Source organism: Panthera leo, chromosome D2, assembly GCF_018350215.1.
Source record: "Panthera leo isolate Ple1 chromosome D2, P.leo_Ple1_pat1.1, whole genome shotgun sequence".
In the NCBI taxonomy this organism is placed as follows: Eukaryota; Metazoa; Chordata; class Mammalia; order Carnivora; family Felidae; genus Panthera; species Panthera leo.
Window position 1 is genome coordinate 51,630,739 of NC_056689.1, and position 23,758 is coordinate 51,654,496.

The 23,758-nt window shown below is 38.3% G+C and overlaps 1 protein-coding gene and 1 non-coding gene across 3 annotated transcripts in view; one reads left to right on the forward strand and one right to left on the reverse strand.

Moving 5' to 3' along the window:
- The window catches only part of TNKS2 (tankyrase 2), a 72,568-nt gene that overhangs the window by 3,937 nt on the left and 44,873 nt on the right, over positions 1 to 23,758 (forward strand). For both annotated transcript variants that reach the window (XM_042907432.1, XM_042907433.1), the window contains exons 2-8: positions 12,087 to 12,311; positions 14,796 to 14,891; positions 18,083 to 18,119; positions 18,287 to 18,362; positions 18,925 to 19,019; positions 21,169 to 21,235; positions 23,154 to 23,340. In XM_042907432.1, coding sequence (XP_042763366.1) covers positions 12,087 to 12,311; positions 14,796 to 14,891; positions 18,083 to 18,119; positions 18,287 to 18,362; positions 18,925 to 19,019; positions 21,169 to 21,235; positions 23,154 to 23,340 — 783 coding nt within the window. The remainder of the gene's footprint in view (positions 1 to 12,086; positions 12,312 to 14,795; positions 14,892 to 18,082; positions 18,120 to 18,286; positions 18,363 to 18,924; positions 19,020 to 21,168; positions 21,236 to 23,153; positions 23,341 to 23,758) is intronic.
- On the reverse strand, positions 4,926 to 5,120 carry LOC122202942. The gene has a single exon (XR_006194986.1). It is a non-coding gene; the product is annotated as a U2 spliceosomal RNA (small nuclear RNA).

Here is a 23,758-nt window from a genome sequence, read left to right on the forward strand (position 1 = left end):
TGTGCTACTCAGCCATCTACATTGGACTAGTCAGACTCAGTTTCAGTTCTTATATTCAATGGAGTGAATTGCAAAGGGTTGTTTGTTTTATTTTTTTGGTTCAGTTTGGTTTTTTATTCAGAGGAGGGTAGTGGAATTAGAGCATCTGGAAATTATTATAAAAGCAACAGATACAAAAACTAGAGTTACTTTAGGGATGAAAGAAGACTAAGGTTAGACAGTGTTAGACAGAATGTTACTGTCTTCACATATGTAGAAGACAAGTAGAAGAGTGAAATGGATATTGGATATGACTTAAGTGGCTTGGGCAATCAAAACCGGGGCCAGTAGGTGAAAGGTTACAAGGAGTCAGACTGACTTTAACAATCTGTTTAACTGTGGAATTGGCTGCAAGTGTCCAAACAGTGGTTGGATTGGCATCTTTCAGAAATGTGGGAAGGATTCCTGCATACAGGTGGGCAACTGGACCAACAGGTCAGAATCTGGATTGGTATAAGAAAGTGGAATGTTTACCCCCAATTGAAGGTTTTAACAGCTCAGCTACCAAAGATATAATAGCTTTTGTGATTGCCATTCATATCCTTTCCCAAAACGGTGCTGTTGAAGACCTCCAAAAACATTTCAATAGCATTTCCTATTCTTGGCTGTAGGCCAATACCATAATTATGGGAGATACACAAGATATACCCATATTCCTTACCTAGGACTAGAATTTTTTTTAAGTTTTTTATTTTTGAGAGACAGAGAGAGAGTGAGTGTGAGCAGGGGAGGGGCAGAGAGAGAGGGAGACACAGAATCTGAAGCAGGCTCCAGGCTCTGAGCAGGGCCTAATGTGGGGCTCGAACTCATGAACTGTGAGATCATGACCTGAGCTAAAGTCGGATGCTCAAACCGACTGAGCCACCCAGGCGCCTCTAGGACTAGAATTATAGATTGTTTCCAGCATTGGTTTTTGCTGTGGGAGATGATTAAATCCTATATCAGTAAAAAACCCGAATCTGAAATAAAGACCAGTCTATATAAGAATTCAGGGAACCCCTGGGTGGCTCAGTTGGTTGTGTGCAACTCTTGATTTTGGCTCAAGTCACGATCTCACAGTTCATGCAATCAAGCCCCACATCAAGTTCCTTGATGGCAGTGTGGAGCCTGTTTGGGATTCTCTCTCTTGAAATTAATAAATAAACATTTTTTAAAAAGAATTTAGAATCTTTGGGGCACCTGGTTGGCTCAGTCAGTTAAACATCCAACTTTGATTTTTGGCTCAGGTCATGATCCCAGAGTTGTGGAATCAAGTCCAGCTTAAGATATTCATTCATTCATTCATTCTCTCTCTCTCTCTCTCTCTCTCTCTCTCTCTCTCTCTCTCTCCCCCTCTCCCCCCCCCCCCAAAAATAAAACAAACAAAAAAAACCACTTTAGAATCCTTTCTTGACTTACCAGATCTCCCAGTATATTCTCAAGACTTGAGCTGTACTTCTTTCTTCAGATCTTGCTAGACTTAGAGATTGACTTCAATAACAATAGTTTGGAGTACTTGTTTCAGTACTTCCCCATTCAGATTATCAGGATTTGATCAACCCAAAGGCTATGGCATTCTTTTCCAAGTTTCTCCTAGTCTGACCAGAGAGGTAGTATATCTGTCCTAAGTTGAGCTAGGCAAAGCGTTTTTCTCTGTATTCTTCATTCTAAAATATATGTGGAAAATATGTTTCCGGATGTTAGTAAAGTTAATAGTAAATGAGAGGTTTAAAATGATATTCCTCAGAAAAATTTGGTGAGAGTCCTGGCTATATAAGTCAAAGCTGAAGGCCGCTTGATTATACATTCCCAACTCTCAGACCACAAGAGCCTTCTCAGTTTCATGGCCTTGTTGACATTTTCTGTTTTTGAGCTTTTCCTTTTGGCAAAGTCCTACAAGAGACCAGCCTACCTTTAGACTAGCAGGACACAGGGACACCATTATCATTTTGTATTGGACTGGTTATATCGATGGCCCATCCCACCTTCGGACTGTAAAAGGAAGGAGAGATGGTGGCTTTTGGTGAATATTCCTAAGCATCCAAATTGATTTCTATTGTGACTTCCACAATACTGTGGAAAACCATTCCAAAAACTTTGGAAGCCATTCACTGAAAGCATATTTTAGTATGGGAGCAAAATAAGATACTGTTAACAATACAGTAGTATTAAGAATACTGCTCTGACAAGAGTTGGCAATAGTTCCGAGACTGATAGCACCTAGATAGTGGTGAAATTTGACAAGAAAGAAACTGAATAGATTTCTTAATAGCCACAAATCATCAACTCCATACTCTCTGTGAGGGTCATTTGCTTACTGTTCCAACAAAATATTAAACATTGCACTAAACAGATGTTTATTAAGTCCTGTTTTATGCCAGATACTGGCTTTGGCCAGTGAACAGAAATGAACAGGATACAATACCTACCATTAAGTGACACAGTTTATTGATCAGTAAATTCACTTTACAAATAAGTCTGCTTTGTTTCACTGTCAGTGCTTTTTAGTGAATTCAAGCTCAAGTATGATTTCATCAGTTCTTTCTTTCTTTCTTTTTTTAATGTTTATTTGTTTTGAGAGGGAGGGAGTAGGGAGAGAATCCCAATCCAGCACAGAGCCTGACACAAGGTTGGAACTCATGAACCGTGAGATCATGACCTGAGCCAAAATCAAGAATTGGACGCTTAACCAATTCAGCCACCCAGGCACCCCTGATTTCATCAGTGTTCTCAAATTTAGAGCAGTGTTTGAAGATGAGTGCTGTCCCATAATTATCAAATAGACTGCATTGTATCCAGTGTATCCTGAGCAGCCATGACTGCCAATGAGATCCTTGGGATTTAGAGATTGGCACTAACTCTAAGGATATACCTTCTCAGGTTTTACCTGGCCAGTGAGAGCATTATCAAAATATATCCTATATATCCTGAAATGCTTTTTTTGTTTGTTTTTAAAGAACTGAGTACTTAACAGAAGACTTTGAACTGTTTTTGAGACCATATGAATGAAGATTTCATCAAGGATTAGCCCTCAGAGTTCGGGAAGCATCTTAAATCTAAAGGTTTTGCCAAACTCCCAACAATAAAATGCTTAGAATTTGAAATAGCTACCTACTGACCCCCCTCTAACCCCCCCCCCTCCATGCCAAGGAAGTGGCTTCAGGCATTCAAAAGCTGAGAGTCCTCATCTACTCTTTTAGGATAGCAACATGATCTCTACTCACATAGTATGGTCATTACAACGTGACTTGTAAAAAGTGCCTATATCTGCTGTCAGCCTCCTGACAGGTTTTAGTCATCCTAATGGCTAGAGAATCATGTTAATACAAAGTTACTGAACAGTCATCTGTGTCTTGGACTGTTGGTAACTGTGTAGGTATAATAACTTGACCCATTCCACCCCTGTTTCTTCCCCAGCTAAAACTTCAGTTTTAGTATTTAGTCATACATGTCAGTATTGAGTCTCTTTAACTGGTTTTAAGCAACCTTCTTCAATTCCCAAATGATATTTTAATAGAAGGCTACTACTTGACTTCAGCTAGATCACCAGTCCTTTGGGATAGATACCTTCATAATTGACACAATATCTTGTAATAATTACATGTTCAACTAAAGCTGTTTCTTTTTTGAGAAGTTAGCCTGTGAATTACCATTTTGATTACTTCAGATGTGCTGATTACCATTGAAGAAATAGTGATCCTCCTTCTAAAAGTGGGCACATCAAGTAGCGTTCCCTAAGAAGAGATACTTTGACTAATTTTTCTTTGTTCTGATTCCTTTTCTCCTACTCTCCAGTTTAAGAATTCTTTTATAAAAGGGGCGCCTGGGTGGCTCAGTCGGGTGGGCGACCAACTTCGGCTCAGGTCGTGATCTCGCGACCAACTTCGGCTCAGGTCGTGATCTCACGGTCCGTGAGTTCGAGCCCCGCATCGAGCTCTGTGCTGACAGCTCGGAGCCTGGAGCCTGTTTCGGATTCTGTGTCTCCCTCTCTCTCTGACCTTCCCCCATTCATGCTCTGTCTCTCTCTGTCTCTAAAATGAATAAACATTAAAAAAAATAAATAAATAAATAAAGTTTAAAAAAAAAAATTCTTTTATAAAAGCATTTCCTCCAGGTGGGTGCTGAATGGCTGGGAAAGCAGAACTATTAATTGGGGCAACTGTGGATGGCTTACTTGGAGAGGACAGTAAGATCAACAACGCTCAGGCAGAGATAAGGAAGACGAAAGTCAGAACATAGTGGCAAGATATTTGGCCTTTTCCTCCTTAAAATTTTCCCTCTTGGGTTCTGCAGTGCCATCTATTCTTAATTTTACTTCTTAGGCTCCTTTTCTCATAGTAATTCAGCAAATATCAACAAATTGCTGTGTGCCACACAGTGTGAAGGACACTGGGAAAGTAATAATAAACTAAAAGACATGGCTCCTGCCTTTTATGGAACTTAAGAGTCCAGAAGATGAGTAAATGGTAAATCCAGATTTTAGTAAGTGTCAGAGGTTATTGCCATGAACAACCAAGAAAAAAAAAAAATCTCCATTTCTCCGCAGGTTGCGTTCTACTAGAGAAAAGGGGGAGACCAAATAAAGAATGTTAAGATAGAAAGTAACACTGGTGGGTAGAATGGACTCCTTTAGATAGGATGGTCAGGGATGGCCTCCTTAAGGTGGTGATATTTGAACAGAATAGACACTAGGAGGAATGAATAGTGAGTGACGGCTACCGTGCGTAGTGAGAAATGCAGAGAACAAGGGAGGAGCAGTCCAAGCAGAAGGGCAGCATGTACCAAGTCCCTGAAGTAATGTTGGCACACTTGAAACAGAAAAAAAGCTGGATCATAGCTCAGAAAGCATAGAGTGGTGTGAAATGTACTTAAGAGAAGTAGGTAAGAGCCAGTTTTCATGCAACAGGCCTTGCAGGACACAGCACAGTGATTAAATTTTATTCTGTGAGCATCAGTGGGAAGCCAGTGAGCTTTTTTTTTTTCCCCAATTACTCAAACTTTTATTATATTTCAGGAACAGAAGTAATCAAGAATTTAAATGTAGTACATTTAGCCAGTGAACTATTCTACACTTGATCTTAGCCAAAAGGCTGAGAAGCGATAGCCAGTGAACTATTCTAAAGTATCACTGATGATATAATGATAATGTAATATTGGTACATATTTAAATAATTTAGGTAAATTTAAGTAACTTACTAATGATGATTTTATTTTGTTTTTTAAGTTTATTTTTGGGAGAGAGAGAGAGCACAAGTGGGGAAGGGGCACAGAGGGAGAGGGAGAAAGACAGACAGAACCTGAACCGGGCTCCAGGCTCCAGGCTCCAGGCTCCAGGCTCCAGGCTCCAGGCTCCAGGCTCCAGGCTCCAGGCTCTAGGCTCTGAGCTGTCAGCCCAGAGCCCGGTGCAGGGCTCGAAACCACAAACCATGAGATCATGACCTGAGCTGAAGTCAACCAACTGAACCACCCAGGTGCTCCGATGATGATTGTTTTCAAAAGGTCCCTTGGGACAGAAGTAGAGTGAGGGGCCCAATTAGACTGTTGTAATAATACAGGCTGGAGACAATAGTGATTGGGTCAGGGCAGGGTGATTGGAAATGAAGAGAAGTTCCGGAACATGTTGAGTTTAAGATGCCTTTAGAATATCCAGGTAGAGATATGTCCAGTAAATTGTCTGTAATTCAAGTGAAAAGTCTAGCTACACTGGAGATTTAAATTTGGAGGTTATGTATGTAGTTGGTACTTAATGCTGTAGGAGTAGATGAGATCACCTAGGAAGGGAAAAGAGGATAGAAAACTGAATCTTGAGGAATGCTGACATTTAGAAATTGGGTGGAGGAAGCAAGAAGGCCTCAGCTAGATAGGACTGTCCAAGACTTGAACTCCTCTTCTGCCAGAGACCTGTTTTGTCTGTAGCCTTCCTCATCTGAGTTGATGCCAGCTCCACCCCTCTGTTTCTCAGTTCAAAAACCTTAACATCATCCACGACTCCTCTCTCTCTCTCACCTTTTTACCCCTACCCTCACCCCACATCCAATCCATGAAGAAACTATACTGCTTCTACCTTCAGAGTACCCAGAATATGCCCTAATTACTCTCACAATTGCCACCAGATTCTTAGAGTGGTCCTCAAGCCTGTCTTTCTGGCCCTCATTAATTCTGACCTCATCTCCTACTTTGCTACAGCTTTCTCACTCAGCTCCAGTCACTCTGGCCTTACTGTTGGCTGTTCTTTCAAGTCTTTGATCAAATGTTACCATCACAGCAATACCTATGGTTATAGCAGCGCTTTTGATAACAGCCCAATTATGAAAAGAGCCTAAAAGTCCATCAACTGACGAATGGATAAAGAAGATGTAGTGTGTGAAATATTACTCAGCGATCAAAAAGAATGAAATCTTGCCATTTGTAACAATGTGGGTGAAACTAGAGTGTATTATGCTAAGCAAAATAAGTCAGAGACAAATAAATGATTTCACTCGTGGAATTTAAGAAGTAAAACAGATGAACATAGGGAAAGGAAAGCAAAACAAGATAAAAACAGGGAGACAAACCATAGAACAAACTGAGAGTTGGCGGAGGGGTGTTGGGTGGAGGGATGGGCTAAATGGGTGATGGGCATTAAGGAGGGCAGTTGTTGGCACCTGGATCACTCATTTGGTTAAGTGTCTGACTTTGGCTCAGGTTATGATCTCACTGTTTGTGAGTTTGAGCCCCGTGTCCAGCTGTATGCTGATAGGTTGGAGCCTGCTTCAGATTCTGTGTCTCCCTCTCTCTCTGCCCCTCCCCTGTGTGCTCATGCGTGCGCGCTCTCTCTCTCGTGCTCTCTCTCTCTCTCTCTTTCAAAAATAAACATTAAAAATTTTTTTAAGTAAAAGGAGGGCACTTGTTGGAATGAGCACTAGGTGTTCTATGTAAGTGATGCATCACTAAATTTTATTCCTGAAATCATCATTAACTATATGTTAACTAACTTGGATTTTAATTAGAACAGCAAAGGGGCGCCTGGGTGGCTCAGTTGGTTAAGGGTCTGACTTCAGTACAGGTTATGATCTCACAGTTCAGGAGTTCAAACCCTGCATTCAGCTCTGTGCTGACAGCTCCAAGCTTAGAGTCTGCTTCAGATGCTCTGTCCCCCTCTGTGTGCCCCTCTCCCACTTGCTTACTCATGCGCGCGCACTCACTCTCTCTCTCTCTCTCTCTCTCTCTCTCTCTCTCAAAAATAAATGTTAAGAAAAAATTTTTAAAGAAATAAACCAAGAACAACACTGCCTATGATGACCTCCTTGTTCAACTTTACAACCCATCTCCTTACACACACCCTGATCACTTCTTATTCTGCTTTTGTTCTCATTACCTTCTAACATAATTATTTTTTGCATTTATTGCTCATCTCTCCCACCTCCACAGAATAGAAGTTCCTCACAGGCAGGGATTTGGTCTCTCATTCACTAGCATGTCCCAGGCACCAAAAAAAGTGTCTCTCATATAGTAGATATTCCCTAATCATTTGTTGAATGAATGGATGAGACAGGAGGAAAACCAGTAGTGTGTGATGAAATGGAAGTTTTGGAGACACTATTTCAGGAAGGAAGGGAGTAGTCAGTTGCCCAATGTTGTTGAGAGGTCTAGTCAAATGAAAACAGACATATATCCCTTGGATTTGGTAACATGGAGATTTTAAGTAACCTTGATGAAAGCAGTTGTAAAGAAGCAGCAGAAGCCAGATTGGATTTGGAAGAGGAGTGAATAAGAGAAAGAATTGATGGCAGCCTCTAGAGATTTGATTATGAAGTGGAGCAGAAAAACGGAAATTTGAATTTAGGGAGAATATTTTGTATAAAATGGAAGATACAGAACATGTTTACATACTGTCAGGAATGATCTAGTAGAGAGGGAGGTATTGTTGGGAGTGGGGAGAGAACAAAGACTTTGAGAAGGGACTAAAGTACAAGATGAAAAGGGATTGATCTTTGATAGAAAGTACACTTCAACACAACAGAAAACTAGCTTCAGATGCAATTTTGACGGTCACAGCTCCAGCTCATACCAGTTTCCTGAGTTCAAGATCTGCGGAGCTTTCTACTTGGCATTCATTCCACAGGCACCTCAAACTAAGCATTTCCAAATCCAAATGATCTTATCCCATGAAACCTGTTTCTCAAAGATCTGACGGCCACCCCTTCCTTCTCCTCTTTCCCCAGAGTAAAGAAGTTACCAGGTGCTTTCTCGTCTCTTTAGTTACTCCTGTGTACAGTAGAAAAAATTAGAACCAATTTATCCCCGAGAAAGGACCTACAGGTCTCCAGCTGTTGATGGCTTGACTTACGATTGTACTATTTTACAATGGTGCAAAAGCGGTATGTCAGTAGAATCCATAGTTCGAATTTTGAATTTTGATCTCGTGCTGGGCTGGCACCGTGCAATACATGTTGGTGATTCTGGGCAGAGGCATTGAGCTGCAGCTCCCAGTCAGCCTGTGACCCTGTAATGACAAGGGTAAACAACCGATACACTTAAAACCATTCTGTTACTCACTTTCAGTATAGTGTTCAGTAAATTATATGAGATACCCAACACTTTATTATAAAATAGGCTTTCTGTTAGATTTTGCCCAACTTTAAGCAATACGTAAGTATTCTAAGCATGTTTAAGGTGGGCTAGGCTAAGTTGTGATTGATGTTCAGTGGGTTAGGTGTATTTAGTGCATTTTGGACATACAGTATTTTCAACTAAATGGGTTTACCAGGATATAACCCCGTTGTAAGTTGAGGAAGATTTGTAGTTAAATTATGGTACTTCCAACAGATAAATTAGGTAATGATAGGAGTTGATTTCTGGGATATTACGAGAGTTTTTAAAGGAGGATGCGAAAACTCTTTTTGCTGTTTTTAAATACTAGTAGGTATTTGTCCTTCAGTAAGCACTTTTATGTTGTAGCAGTATATTTATGCTGTTTCTAAGAGGAGGCTTGGTAATATAGGAGTAATTTCCTTTGGGTCTTTGTGAGGGCTTTTCAAGGAGGATTCAACCTGAATTGTATTATTAAATTGAATTCAGTTAATTTGCAACTCTGTGAGTGCCAGTTATGTACCAGGTGTTGGGTATTTTTGCAGTGATCATGAATTTTATAAGATTTCATTAGGAATTGTAAGCTCACAGAGATACATGCACCCTCCTCTCCTCCCTGTTCATTGCGGCATTATTTACAATAGTCAAGACCTGAAGCAACCTAAGTGTCAATTGATGGATGAAGGAAATGTGGTATATGTATATTTAATGGAATATTATTCACCCATAAGAATGAAATCTTGCCATTTGTAACATGGATTGACCTTGAGGGCATTATGTAAGTAAAAGAAAGAAATACTGTGTGATCTCACTTATGTATGAAAGCTTACCCCCCCACACACCCCCCCCCCCCAAAAAAAAACCCCTCCTAGAACAGATTGGTAGTTGTCAGAAGTGGGAGGTGAAGGGGTGGGTGAATCAGTGAAGGTGGTCCAAAGATAAAAGCTTCCAGTTACATAATAAATAAGTCCTGGGGATGTAATGTACAGTATGCTGACTATTTTAATCACTGTATATTTGAAAGTTGCTAAGAGAGTAGATCTTAAAAGTTCTCATCACAAGAAAAGGAAATTTGTAATTATGTGTGCTGATGGATGTTAACTAGACTTAACGTGCTGTTCATTTGACAGTATATAAAAATGCTGGATTACTATGTTGTACACTTGAAACTAATACATTATTTGTGAGTTGTGTCTCAATTTTTTTTTTTTAAAGGCAAAAGATTCCACTAAAACCTGCCTGAAAACAGTTTTAAAAACAGTATTCCATAAGACAAAGTCCAGATGCCACCTTAGCATGACATAAAAGATTTTTCCTCATCTGGTTATCTGCCTAATTGGCATTCTCTGTCTTATCGTGAATGATTTGCTTTTTCATGCTTCCGTGTCTGTGTACATTTTGTCTCTTCTGCTTGGACTGCAGTGTTCTACCCTTGCTCAGATCCTTCCCACCCACCTCTCCTCTCCTCATTTTCTTCATGATCCCTTGAAGAAAAATCCCTTGATTTTTCTGTAAGTCTTCAATTCAGATTTCACTGGAATCTCCTTGGGTAGTCCTTCCTATTCTCTGCTTTTCCCCCAATTTAGGTATTCCTTTCTTTGGACTTTAGTAACATTTTTGGTATACCTCTGTTATGGCAGTTGTATTGAAATGATTGCCTTTTTTTGTTTTTCCACATCTTAAATTGTGAGCTCTTTGAGAATAGGGAGAATCAGAGATAGGAAGATACTTATCTTTGTGACATGGAGCCTAGCAATATTAAAACAAAGAATCCAGTTAATCTTTCCAACCATCTAATTCTTACATCGGCTGCAACTAGGCCAGCCCCAGGCATACACCTTAAAAAGATTCTACTGCTGCTTTTTTTTGTTTTTTTTAAGTTTATTTATTTTGAGAGAGAGTGCAAGCAGGGGAGAGGCAGAGAAATAAGGAGAATCTCAAGCAGGATCCACACTGTCACCTCAGCCCATACAGGGCTCGAACTCCTCAAACCCTAAAACCATGACCTGAGCTGAAATCAGGAGTTGGACACTTAACCGACTGAGACACCCAGGCACCCCACTACTGCTGCTTTCTCATTCAGCTCCCACTCTGGTTTTAGAAAAACTGTATTCAGGGTTGGTGGTTTTGAGAATATTCGGGTAAGGGTCATCTGGGTGGCTCAGTCAGTTGAGCATCTTCAGCTCAGGTCATGATCTTGTGGTTCATTAGTTCAAGCCCCGTGTTGGCCTTATTGCTGTCAGCCTTTCAGCGTTGAGCCTGCTCTGGATCCTCTGTCCCCCTCTCTCTGCCCCTCTCCTACTTGCACTTCCCCAAAAATAATTTAAAAAAATTTTTTTAGCAAAAAAGAATATTGGGGTAAAACTTTAGATGAGTGAGAAGGGGCTTCTGTCTCTCCTAGCACTCAGGTATAACCTCCCCATCTGCTTTAACATATGCCTGAAATTCTTCCCATTTCATTTTGTTTTAGCTGTAAAAAAGGTTTTTAACGTTGTTATGTGAGAATGGTTAAGAGATTGAAATTCATTAGTACTGATTCTGTAAACCAGTATAAATGAGTTGTCAGACTTTTTTCTCTTGTTTGATATGGGGCCAGTTACAGCAGAACTGTGGAACGTGGTTTTCTGAAGGAGGTCTCCTACCTAGAAAGAGGTTGCTTGTGTTGTGCACGTGACAACGTAGGGGCTCCTTTGAAGACACCTGATGTCACACTGTTGCCCAAGATCGCTTCTATTTTCATTGCATAGACTAACTGTAAGCAGATATTTTTTGTGTTGCTATCTCATAGTCCCTAATTTAGTGGAACCATTTTTTTTGAGATAGATGTGGGAAAGAGATTCTAGCAAGAGTTATATACTTTGAATATCTGAAAATGTATGCACGCTAAATATGCAGAACTCCATATTTGCAATTAGAAATGCCATTAGAGAGTGGGAAACATTTGAACTCTGGGCTTTCAGTCACTTACTTCATAACCTTTCTCTGAAGTTAGTTAGTACACTTGACCCTTGAGCAACGTGGGGGTTGGGGTGTTGATCTCTGTGCAGTCAGAAATCCACATATAACTTTTAACTCCTCAAAAACTTAACTACTAATAGCCTACTGTTGCCCACAGCAACCTTACTGATAACATAAACAGTCAAGTAATAATATTTCATATGTCATATGTATTATATACTGTATTCTTAGAGTAATAACAAAGAGAAAATAAAATACATTTATAGTACTGTAAAAAAATCTGCTTATAAGTGGACCCATGCAATTTAAACCAATGTTGTTCAAGAGTCAGCTATACTACCTAAAGCATTGGAGAGTCCCTCTGCTTTCTTATTAGTAAGTGATGTATTTCAGACCCTCTTTTCATCAATTATTTTTTTAATTGTTATATCTTTTGTTATTCTTCATCCAAAGACATTTTAGCGTGGCTAGTATTTATTGATACTAATTGATGTATTTTCTTTGGCAAACTTAAATGTGGATAATTTGTTTTCTTTTAGGTTTTGGGCGTAAAGATGTGGTTGAATATTTGCTTCAGAATGGTGCAAATGTCCAAGCACGTGATGATGGAGGGCTTATTCCTCTTCATAATGCATGTTCTTTCGGTCATGCTGAAGTAGTCGGTCTCCTTTTGCGACATGGTGCGGACCCAAATGCTCGTGATAATTGGAATTATACTCCCCTCCATGAAGCTGCAATTAAAGGAAAGATTGATGTTTGCATTGGTAAGTCTGTTTACTTTCCAGAATATTCTTGAAGTAACTATTCTGAATCTAAGTTAAATTCATTTGTTAATGTGATCAAATTCTGCCAGACTTTATTTAAATACTAGAGAATACTTTGTGATTTAATCTAACCATTATTTACTGAGTGTCTGTTTTTGTATGTTATTGAGCTTAAGTTCTTTAAAGAAGAGAGCACAAAATTCCCATTCTGTAGAAATTTAGATAAGACACATGAAGAAGCAAGTAAAGTCATGATAGAAGTGAACAGAGAGTGTTAGAGGATACTGAGTACCATGACTGGGTTGGAGTCAAGTTTCTCCTTCCTGGAGTCTTTCCAGGAAGTTGTGGGAGAAAGATTGAAAAGGTAGGTAGACTTCTTTGTAAAAAGCTTTGAATTGCAGATTAAGGAGCTTGATACTGTTATGTAGGTAGTGTGAAATCATTGAAGACTTTGGAGGAGACAGTCTGGTAAGAGTAGTATATTTTTGAAAGAACAATCTGGTACAGTGCTGGGTTGAATGGATGGCATCAGACAGACTAGCTTGGAAGCTGTAAAATAATCCCGATGAGAAATGAGGGCATCAAGGAGGGTTGTAGAATAGAAATGGCAGGATAAGTAAAGAAGCATTTGAAGGACAAATGATCAGTTAACAAATGATACAGGATTGGCCTGATAGGTTGGTTGGTCACTGGCAGAAAATTATAATTGAAAAGATTATTTGAGAGTTTTCATTAACCCTGGTATTGACTTTTCTGAGCCTAACAGTCAAGGGTTTCAGACTCTGCTTACCTTAGCTCTATTTCTTGATTCAAAACAAGGACAGCTGAAATCCTTGAGACAGCTAGAAAACCAGTTCGGTGCACTAGGAAAAGTCCAGGTGCTCTATGCTGGATTTAAAAGTTGCTCTCTTGGGGCACCTGGGTGTCTCAGTCGGTTAAGCATCCGACTCCAGCTTAGGTCATGATCTCACTGTTTGTGAGTTCCAGCCCCACATTGGGCTGGCTCTGTGTGCAGACAGCTCCGAGCCTGCAGCTTACTTTGGATTCTGTCTCCTGCTGTCTCTGCCCCTCCCCCGCTTGCGCTATCTCAAAAATAAATAAACATTTAAAAAAAAAAAAGTCGCTCTCTCCTCACCCCAAAACCCATATCGCTATTTATAACTATTTATACCAGTCCCAGCCTAGCTCAAGTTAGGTCATTTATAATCAAGATACAAAACACTTTACCTAGTAGCCTCTGCCCTGTTCTCCTTTCCTGGGTGTTATCTGAAATTGCTGCTGCCCTCTGCTCACAGCCCTTTTCTAGTTCCTGAGTCATAGACATATAAATCATCAGCTTTAATAATGCAGCATTTTCCAAATACGGTTATAGATCTGCACTGTCCAGTATGGTAACTGAGCACGTGTGATGCAGCTAGTCTGAATGGAGATATACTTTTAACATACCATATTTCAAAAACCATGAAAGAAAGGAATGCAAAAATCTCAATTTTATATTGATCACAATATAAATATAAATGTTGAGATGATGGTATTTTGGGTATATTGGATTAAATAAAATATTGAAAATAACTTATCCTGTTTTTAATGTGGCTACTAGTAAATTTTAAATTACATACGTGCTCCCGTTTTATTTCTATCGGACAGCACTATTACAGGTAGTGGTAGAGTGGAATGAATATGATAACCCTGTCAAAGAACAGGAGGTAGGCTTCCTGCTCTGCATGTATTTGCCTGTCTTTCACCAGCACTTACTTAAAGAGTATGCTAGAATATTTTTTAAAAAATTTTCTTCCATGTTTATGTATGTATTTCTTTCCAGAGACAGCACAGAGCCCAATGCAGGGCTGGATCTCACGAAATCAAGCATCAGCTGAACCAACTGAGCCACCCAGGCACCCCTAGAATATCTTTATATAACAAGTAACAGTAGAGAATATAGCTCAAATCTGTTCTTTTCATGTGCTCTAGGATGTAACATAGCAGTTTTGATTTGGGGTTTGTTAACCCTACAGAGTATTTTTCTTTTCTTTTTCAAAGAATTTACCTGTGTGATTTTTTTTTTTTTCCTCCTTTTTTAATTCCACAGATCCCTGTTCCCGGGCTTTCATAGCTTTGGAACTTCTATTTTTGTTATGGTAGGACATTCTTTGTAACATAGGCAGTGTTCCTTTGGAATGAGAAAACAAGCTTTTAAGTAAACTAGTCTTTTATTTCTTTATATACTCTGATCTGTCTTCAGTCACAGAGCAAAGGAAACCTGACATTAATCTTAGGGGACATTTATTTAAGGTGTCTTATACATTAAATAACGCAATATTTTCTATATTCTTATCTTTAAAATATAACATTTACCATACTGTCAGGATATGAAAGGTCTTTAAATAACTCTAAGACTTCTGGACCAGAGTTTTTGAGAAAATGATTTACTAAAAGAATATTGTCATGGTTACCATTTTGAAAGGTAGTGTTTCTGTGTTGCAGTGCTCTTACAGCACGGAGCTGAGCCAACCATCCGAAATACAGATGGAAGGACAGCGTTGGATTTAGCAGACCCGTCTGCCAAAGCAGTGCTGACTGGTAAGCCGATGTCCTCTCTTTGGGTATTCCAGGAAGAATATAAAGAATTGAGCTCGCTAGGTAGACAGTCTGCTTCCTGCGGTTAATGATGTCAACTAGATTTTCAAAATGCTGTCAGTTCAATTGTTAACTCTTTTCTACATCTGGACAGTTGATATTTGATTTTTGTGTAAGAAAAGTAAAGCTTTTCTTTTTTCTTTTTAAATTGGTCTTTAAATATGTGATTTCTGCCTTATTTTGGGTCAGGGGTGTTAGATAGTTGTGTGTTACTATCACGTATTCAGGATTTTTAAATGTCCCTGATTTTTCCAAGCAAAAATAAACAATTGGAACAACATCAAAATAAAAAGCTTCTGCACAGAGAAGGAAACAATCAATAAAACTAAAAGGCACCCTAGGGAACAGGAGCAGATATTTGCAAATGACATATCTGATAAAGGGTTAGTATCCAAAATATATGAAGAACTCACAAAATTCAACACCCAAAAAAACAAATAATCCAATTAAAACATGAGCAGAAGACACGAACAGACATTTCTTCAAAGAAGACATACCTGATGACCAACAGACACATGAAATGATGCTCAGCATTACTGATTGTCAGGGAAATGCAAATCAAAACTACAATGAGGTACCACCTCACACCTTACAGAATGGCTAAAATCAACAACACAAGAAGCAGCAGGTATTGGTGAGGATGTAGAGAAGAAGGAACCCTCGTGCACCGTTTGTGGGAATGCAAACTGGTGTTGCAACTGTGGAAAACAGTATGGAGATTTAACTCAAAAAGTTAAAAATAGAACTACCCTACAATGCAGTAATCACACTACTGGGTATTTACCCAAAGAATACAAAAACACTAATTCAAAGGGATAGGTGCACCTCGATGTTTATAGCAGGATTATTTACAATAGGCAAGATACAGAAGCAGGCCAAATGTCCATCAATAGGTAAACGGATAAAGAAAATGTGGTGTGCGCACACACACACATGTATAACATACATACATAGATACATAAACACACACAATGCAATATTACTGAGCCATAAAACAGAATGAAATCTTGCCATTGACAACAACATAGATGGAGCTAGAGAGTATAATGCTAAGCAGAATAAGTCAGAGAAAAACAAATATCATATGATTTGACTCATATGAGGAACTTAAACAAAAAGGGGGGGGGGGTGGCAAAGGGGACAAAAAGAGCAAGAAACCAAGAAACAGACGCTTAACTATAGAGAACAAGCTGATGGTTACCAGAGGGGAGGTTGGTGGGGGGACAGGTTAAATAGGTGATGAGGATTAAGGAGTACACTTGTTGTAAGGAGTATCAGGTAATTAAAAGCTTCAAAAAAAAAAAAAAAAAGAATAGCTTAAAATAAGTGAAATCTCAGAAATTTTTATTAGCCAGTGAATAAGGAAACATCTCATTTTGAAATCAGAGAATCTCTGTTTCCAAGCTAAAGCTGCCTAAAAATGCTACTTTTCCAGGCATTGCAGTTGTTCTGCTAAAATTTTTTTGTGATATATATGGTTTTACAAGGTTCTGTATAGGCTGTCAGTTTATAAGAAGTTAAAAAAATAAATGTCCTGATTTTTCAAGATCACATGTTTACCCTTTTAATATACTATTTTTTTAAGCTTTTTTTTTTTAATGTTTATTTAGAGAGAGAAAGACAGAGAGACAGGTGGAGCACGAGTCGGGGAGGGGCAGAGAGAGACATAGAATCCAAGCAGGCTCCAGGCTCTGAGCCTGACATGAGGCTCAAACCCACAAACCATGAGATCATGACCTGAGCCAAAGTCGGACACTTAACCAACTAGGCACCTAGGCACCCCTAATATACTATTTTTTTTTAATGTATTTTTTAATCTTTTTCTTTTTCTCTCTTTTTTTATGAAACCCTTTCAAAAAGCTCTAAGAGCTCTAACCATTCCCTTTTCTAGACAGAGGATTCTGGCCATACCAATTTCATTACCATGAAGAGTGTCAATTATTGTTCTCGCATAACATATTCATGTCTTTGGAACCTCTTAGGATGTGTAAGGCTTAGTCTCTAGGTTTACTTAGACTGTCAAGCCTTTTCAAGTGGTAGTATCCACTTCAAATGTTTCTCCTTCATCAGACTGTTTCCTTTTAAGCAGCTCTCTGCCATATTATTTTCTGGATTCTTCTTCACTGTGTGATCACCATTAGAATCATGTCCAGTCCAATAGTCAAGAGCCTGAGAGCTTGTGCTATGAGCTCTTGTGCTTGGAATTTGTGATGTTTCTTCTGGTACTACTGAGAAAATTTAGACTAGTCCCTCAAAGGGGTTCTAGAGAAGTGAACTGCTGTAACTATAAATCCAGTGTTTATTTCCCCCTTCCCTATTCCATGCTATTCCCTGCTTTTTTCTTTTTAAATACCTTGGGGCTGAAAGAAGCCTTGCACTAGTGATCAATATATAATTTGCACTGTGGGCAGCAGTTTGGATTTTATTTCAGCAAATCAGTAAACACTATCCATTAGGTTAATTTAAGTTATATTCATTTTAAAATTTTGTTTGTATTCGTTTGTAAATATGAAAGCTATAGGCATAAAGAGTTTATATTTGATCCAATTTTTATTTGCATATATTTAAGTAGCATTATAATAAATATAATTTTAGTGTTGAAAAATCTTCTGGATCCATAAAAATGTTAACAATATGTTCAGTTGATAATGCCGTAGATTATCTTTTGTTATCTCTATAATGTTGGTATATTGAATTTTGTTTTGTTTTACCTTTGAGTGAAGTTGTGGGTGCATTTTGTCTGTTGAACAAATAACATAATTGGTTTTAGGAAATTTGGAAAATTCTTTCCTTTACAAAAGAAAAGGAAAAGCTCACCAATAACCTACCACGTAGAACAAACTTTTGAAAGTTTGGTTTATTTTCTTCTTGGCTTTCATTTTTTGGTGAATATTGTTTTCATATAGCTTCATTATGTAATATTGGATTTTTTTTTTTTACTTTTATAAAAATTATTCCATGTTCTTTATAATTATTCTTAAACTGTACAATATTTTCTTAATTAACCATTTTCCATTTGTTGGAAATTTCGTTTATCTACTTCAAATATAGTTCATGAGGATCTTTATGCATAAAACTGTTACTACTTTTGTAACTCAGTTTTCTTTAATCTCCTTTTTTCCCCTAATTCACAGGTGAATATAAGAAAGATGAACTTTTGGAAAGTGCCAGGTATGTACTGGTGTAATAAATACATACCATGAATAACTTCATCATTAATTTTTTTTTAACAACAAGCAAACATTAAAAGAGAATGATTTTTTTAATAGTCACATATATGCCTCCATATAGGCTCTGATAAAGAATACAAATTACTAATACATTTTTTTGTGTGCTAGGAGTGGCAATGAAGAAAAAATGATGGCTCTTCTTACACCATTAAATGTCAACTGCCATGCAAGTGATGGCAGAAAGGTACTTCCTTTTGCAACTAAACTTGTGTTCATCCTCCTGGTAACATGAAAATGCATTTGTGTCACTAAAAATTAAAACATTTGATGAAGGGGCACCTGGAGAGCTCAGTCAGTTAAGCTTTCAACTCTTGATTGTGGCCCAGCTCATGATCTCATGGTTTGTGAGATCAAACCCTGCATCAGGCTCTGTTCTGACAGTGCAGAGCTTGCTTGGGATTCTCTCTCCCTCTCTATCTGCACCCCCCACCCTGCGCTCTTTCTCTCTCTCTCTTTCGAAAGAAATAAACTTAAAAAAAAAGAAAACGTTTGATGCAAATGCTAATATTTCTTTTAAGTAATAGTTTGGATTCTTAAATTTAGTAATACTTTATTGAAAATAAATATATAGTTGTTTGCTTCTTATTTAATAACGAGCTTACAAACTTTTATGCCTTCAGTACATATGTTGGATTCTATAAAACCAAATTAATACCTTTATCAAGTTTTTTGGTATTTGGATTTTTACCTTTTCACACATTTTTTTAGCTATTATTTTAATTTCATTAATTTGATTAATATTTCAGTCAACTCCATTGCATTTGGCAGCAGGATACAACAGAGTAAAAATTGTACAGCTGTTACTGCAACACGGAGCCGATGTCCATGCTAAAGACAAAGGGTAAGTAAGCATTTGAAACAGGTGAGGATTTCTCAGATGTTTCTGTCCTTGCAATAATCTCTGTAATCTTATAAAAATCTTACTGTTTGCTAAACAGCATAAACATTATTGAGTTTTTACAATATGCAGATTGCTCTCAGGAATCTGAGAATTATAAAATCTTAAAGCTCCCACTCATAAGGCTTACACTGCATTTAGGGAGAATGGAAAGATAGCTAACAATATAAGATCTCTACCGAGTGTGAGGTATAATAGAGATAGTACTTTAGGAGTTCCCAGGAGGGAACTCTCAGTGATGGCTGTAGTGGCTGGAAAATCCTTCAGGAGGAGGTGATACTTGACCTGGACTCAGTTCAAGAGAGCAGAGAGCTTAGGAAACATCTTTGTGCAAGAGAATCTGTGTGAGAGGAGATGCTGAAGCATATATTACAACATCTTTAAGAAACAAAGACTAAACCAGTATGGCTGAAGCAGATGATTTATGCAGGAGGGAGACATGAAGTTTAGGGTTGGAGAAGTAGGTAAGAAGCAAGTTTTAGAAGACTTGGTATTCTAGCCTAAAGAATTCAAGCTGTGAGCTGTGAGCCATTGAAGGATCTTAAGTAAGGGGAAATTTTTTTCTAAAAGAGGGGTTTTAGGGGACACACTCTGGCAGGAATGTGTAGAGTAGTTTGGAGACAAAGAGCCAGAAGGAAAAGAGCAGTTAGAGTAATCATTGTAGGGGTTCAAGCACGATGAGAATCTATAATAATGTTGCAGAGGAATGGAAATGAAGACATAGGTGCAGGAGATACATTACAAGGTAAGTATGGCCAAGATTTGTTGACTGAATATGATGAATGAGAAAGGAATACAAAGATAACTACATTTCAAATTCTGAAGCTGAATGACTGAGACCCAGTGATACACATGCTAAAATCCAGGAGGGAAATCTTGGAAGAAAACGTTGAGTTCCCTTTTTTTTTTTTTTTTTTTTATGTTTATTTATTTTTGAGAGAGAGACAGTGAGCATGCACGAACGGGCGATGGAGGGGGGTGCAGAGAGACAGGTAGAGAATCCCAAGCAGGCTCCATGTAGTCAGGGCAGAGGCCAATGCGGGGCTCGAACTCAAGAACCATGAGATCATGACCTGAGCCAAAATCAAGAGTCTGGGCACTTAACCGACTGAGCCACCCAGGCACCCCTGAGTTCACTTTTAGAACTCTCGGTTTTATGAGATGATGATGAGGGCTCAAGTAGAGAGACCCAGTAGATAGTTGGGAATGAAATCGGTGCTCAGGAAAGAAATCCTACAATGAAAAACGGTGAGGAAAGCCACGAGCCTTTAAAGAGAGGACAGGTAAAATTAAAGGCTAAACTGTGAGTGGCTCTTCCTCACCAGAAGCCATCACGATAGTGTCTGTGGTAATTAATGAATAAGTGATCCCCAAGGAAGAGCAGCTTAAAGGTACAAGTCAGGGTTTTAAGGTTCCACCGTACCTTCCTATACAGAAAGTTCTTTTTCCATTGCCATCATGAAGGAATTGGGTTTTAGTTTATTAAGTAATATACCCTACAGAATCTGAAAAAAAAAAGTCTCAAAGAAGAGCCAGTTTTTGAGCTCTGAGTCTGGAAAAGATTGTAGAAGCCAGGAGGGAGGGAAGTCTGTTCTACACCAAGGGGATAGTATGTGCAGAGGCATCAAGGGAACTGCAAGTGCTTGAGTGTACCATCATTGAAGGGTAAGCTTCCAGAAGGCCAGACCATTGCATGCCAGGGTAAGCAGTTGGAACCAGCTTTCAAAAGCAAGGAAGAACCAGTGAAGGGCATTAAAACAAGGAGTAACTATGTCAGATTTACCTTTTAGAAAAATCTGGCTACAGTTTGGAGGGTAAATTGAAGTGGAGGCTGTTTCAGTAGTATAAGAAGAAATAATAAAGGCCGTGGTGTTAGCCGTGCAGGAAAGAAAAGATGGATTTGGAAGCGACTTGGGAGTTAGGATTGTTAGAATTTAGTACTTAAATGGATGTTAAATTCTGTACATTTCTGTGTGAAGGTCACAAAAGCCATTTGCTATTTAAATCTAAGTGTATATTTAAGTTAATTACAATTACGCCTAGGGGATCTGTAATAACACAGACTTCTTTTCACCCTCACCCCATACTGCAGTGATCTGGTGCCCTTACACAATGCCTGTTCTTATGGTCATTATGAAGTAACTGAACTTCTGGTCAAGGTTAGTTCTCTTCTGTTTTTCTTAGAATTATAAAACCAATTTGAAATACATCGTATATCTGTTCACTATGTGTTTTCAGTGCTTGGTGGGTATAGAAGGAATATGTATAATCCTTACATAGATGATTTATAGGTCAGCATTTGACCGCTTTGAGGTTTATGAGGTACCATATGGTTTTATTTTATTTTTTCCAAAAAATTTTTTTAATGTTTGTTTATTTTTGAGAGAGAGACAGAGCACAAGCAAGGGAGGGGTGCAGGGAGGGGAGGGACAGAGAGAGAGGGAGACACAGAATCCAAAGCTGGCTTCAGGCTCCCAGCTGTCAACACAGAACCCAACACAGGGCTCAAACTCCCGAACTGTGAGATCATGACCTAAGCTGAAGTCAAGAGCCAGAGGCTTAACCAACTGAGCCACCTAGGCACCCCAGCTCTCAGTATTTTTTTTTTAATGAAGTATTTGTATGTACGTATCTATGTATGTATGCTATTTAAGTAATCGCTCCATTCCACATGGGCCTCGAACTCACAACCCCAAGATGAAGAGTCACATTGGCTTCCAACTGAGCCAGCCAGGTGCCCCCAGGAGTTCCTTTTAATGAAGTTCTTAAACTGAAGTATATTTAGCTGAGGGCAGCTAGGGTGAAAGGAAGTCTAGAAACCATCTGATAAGAAAGATGAGTGAAGGAGCTGAAGGTATTTAGACTCAAAAAGAAAAACATAAGAGTTGCTTTCAAATACTGCAAAGAATATTGATCTCATTTGCTCCGAATATCAGTACATCAAAGTTTAAAATACATGTTTAACTCAAGATAGAAGATAACTTATAATAAGATTTACCTGGTAATTATGAAAAATCATGTTAGTTGAGAATTAGTTTCCCATTATTGAGAATACCAAAAAGGGTAAGGAATTCATTTGTCTTGTGCAGGAATACTGTGGAAGGGATTGTGAGAGATGAGATTGAACTGGAATGACTTCTGTGCTCTGTCCAACCCCATTACTTGAAATGGCTGAAATTAAAAAGACTGACAAGGATGGGGGAGCACTAGAACTCAAACATTGCTGATGGCAATGCAAAAGTAATACAGCCACTTTAGAAGACTATTTGGCAGTTTCTAATAAAAGTAAACCTATACTTACCGTATCATCCAGCAATTCCATTCGTAGGGACATAGCATGTGTCCATAAAGGGACTCGTACATGAATGTTCATAACAGTTTATTCATAATAGTCAAAAACTAGAAATAGTCCAAATGCCCATCAACAGAGTAATGGATAAGTAAATTATGGTGTATCTGTACAATGGAATGCTATTCAGCAATAAAAATGAACTGTTGATACAACATGAATGAATCTCAGAAACACTGTATGTGAAAGAAGCTAGACACAAAAGTACATACTATGTTATTCTATTTTTATGAAGTTCAAGAACAGGTAAATCTAACATATGGTGCTAACAGAATGGGGCCAGGAATTATCTATAAAAGGAGCGTGAGGGAACATTCTGGGGTAATGAAAGTATCCTATATCTTGATTGGGTGATGTTATCATGGCTGTATATATTTGTCAAAACTTGTCAGATTATTCACTGAAGTACTGTGTTTTACCATATGTAAATTATACCACAAAAAAAAAAAAATAGAAATTGGAAAAGATGCAAGTTAAAGCTTCGTTCTTAACTGTGTTTTTAACAATAAAAGAGTTAAATAAGGCCCTTGTGCATAGGCCTAGCAACAAGCTGCTGGTTTTCCGTGGGGGGAGAAATGTATTTCTGAAATAATTAGTTTGAAAAGTGAACTTTGAGAACATAACTTGTTTAAGCATGCATGATGTTAAATTACACAGTACTAATAATTCTAAACTCTCTTACAAATTGAACACTAAATATATGCTCTACCCTCCTTCCCATCCCTCAGCATGGTGCCTGTGTAAATGCAATGGACTTGTGGCAATTCACTCCTCTTCATGAAGCAGCTTCAAAGAACAGGGTTGAAGTGTGTTCTCTTCTCCTAAGTTATGGTGCAGATCCAACACTGCTGAATTGTCATAATAAAAGTGCTATAGACTTGGCTCCCACACCACAGTTAAAAGAAAGATTAGCATGTGAGTATAAAATGATGAATGTTCAACCTCGAATATTAAGATACCAATAAACTAAAAATTTGTTCTTTCTCACTGTTTTTAGAAATTTTTAAATAATAGCTATGATACCCTTAGCCATGGGTATCTATTGTTTTTCGTGCTAGCATATTTAGTCACTTGGAGGTTTCTACTCGAGAACTTCTAGTCTTAAGATGCGTGAAAAGAAAATATATTTGTATTTGTTTTTTCAAGTCAAGTTCAATGCTTTTTATATGTATTAGTCTAGATAGTTGGTATGGGTTTGAAAAGAAAGAATTTAGGTTTTGTTCCTATCTTTGGTGTGAGTTTCTGATTAATTTGCCATGAAGTTACAGTGTTATTTGTAGGATTGCTGTCTTGTAAACATAGTCCCCAGATTTTACCATCTAATATGCTTTGG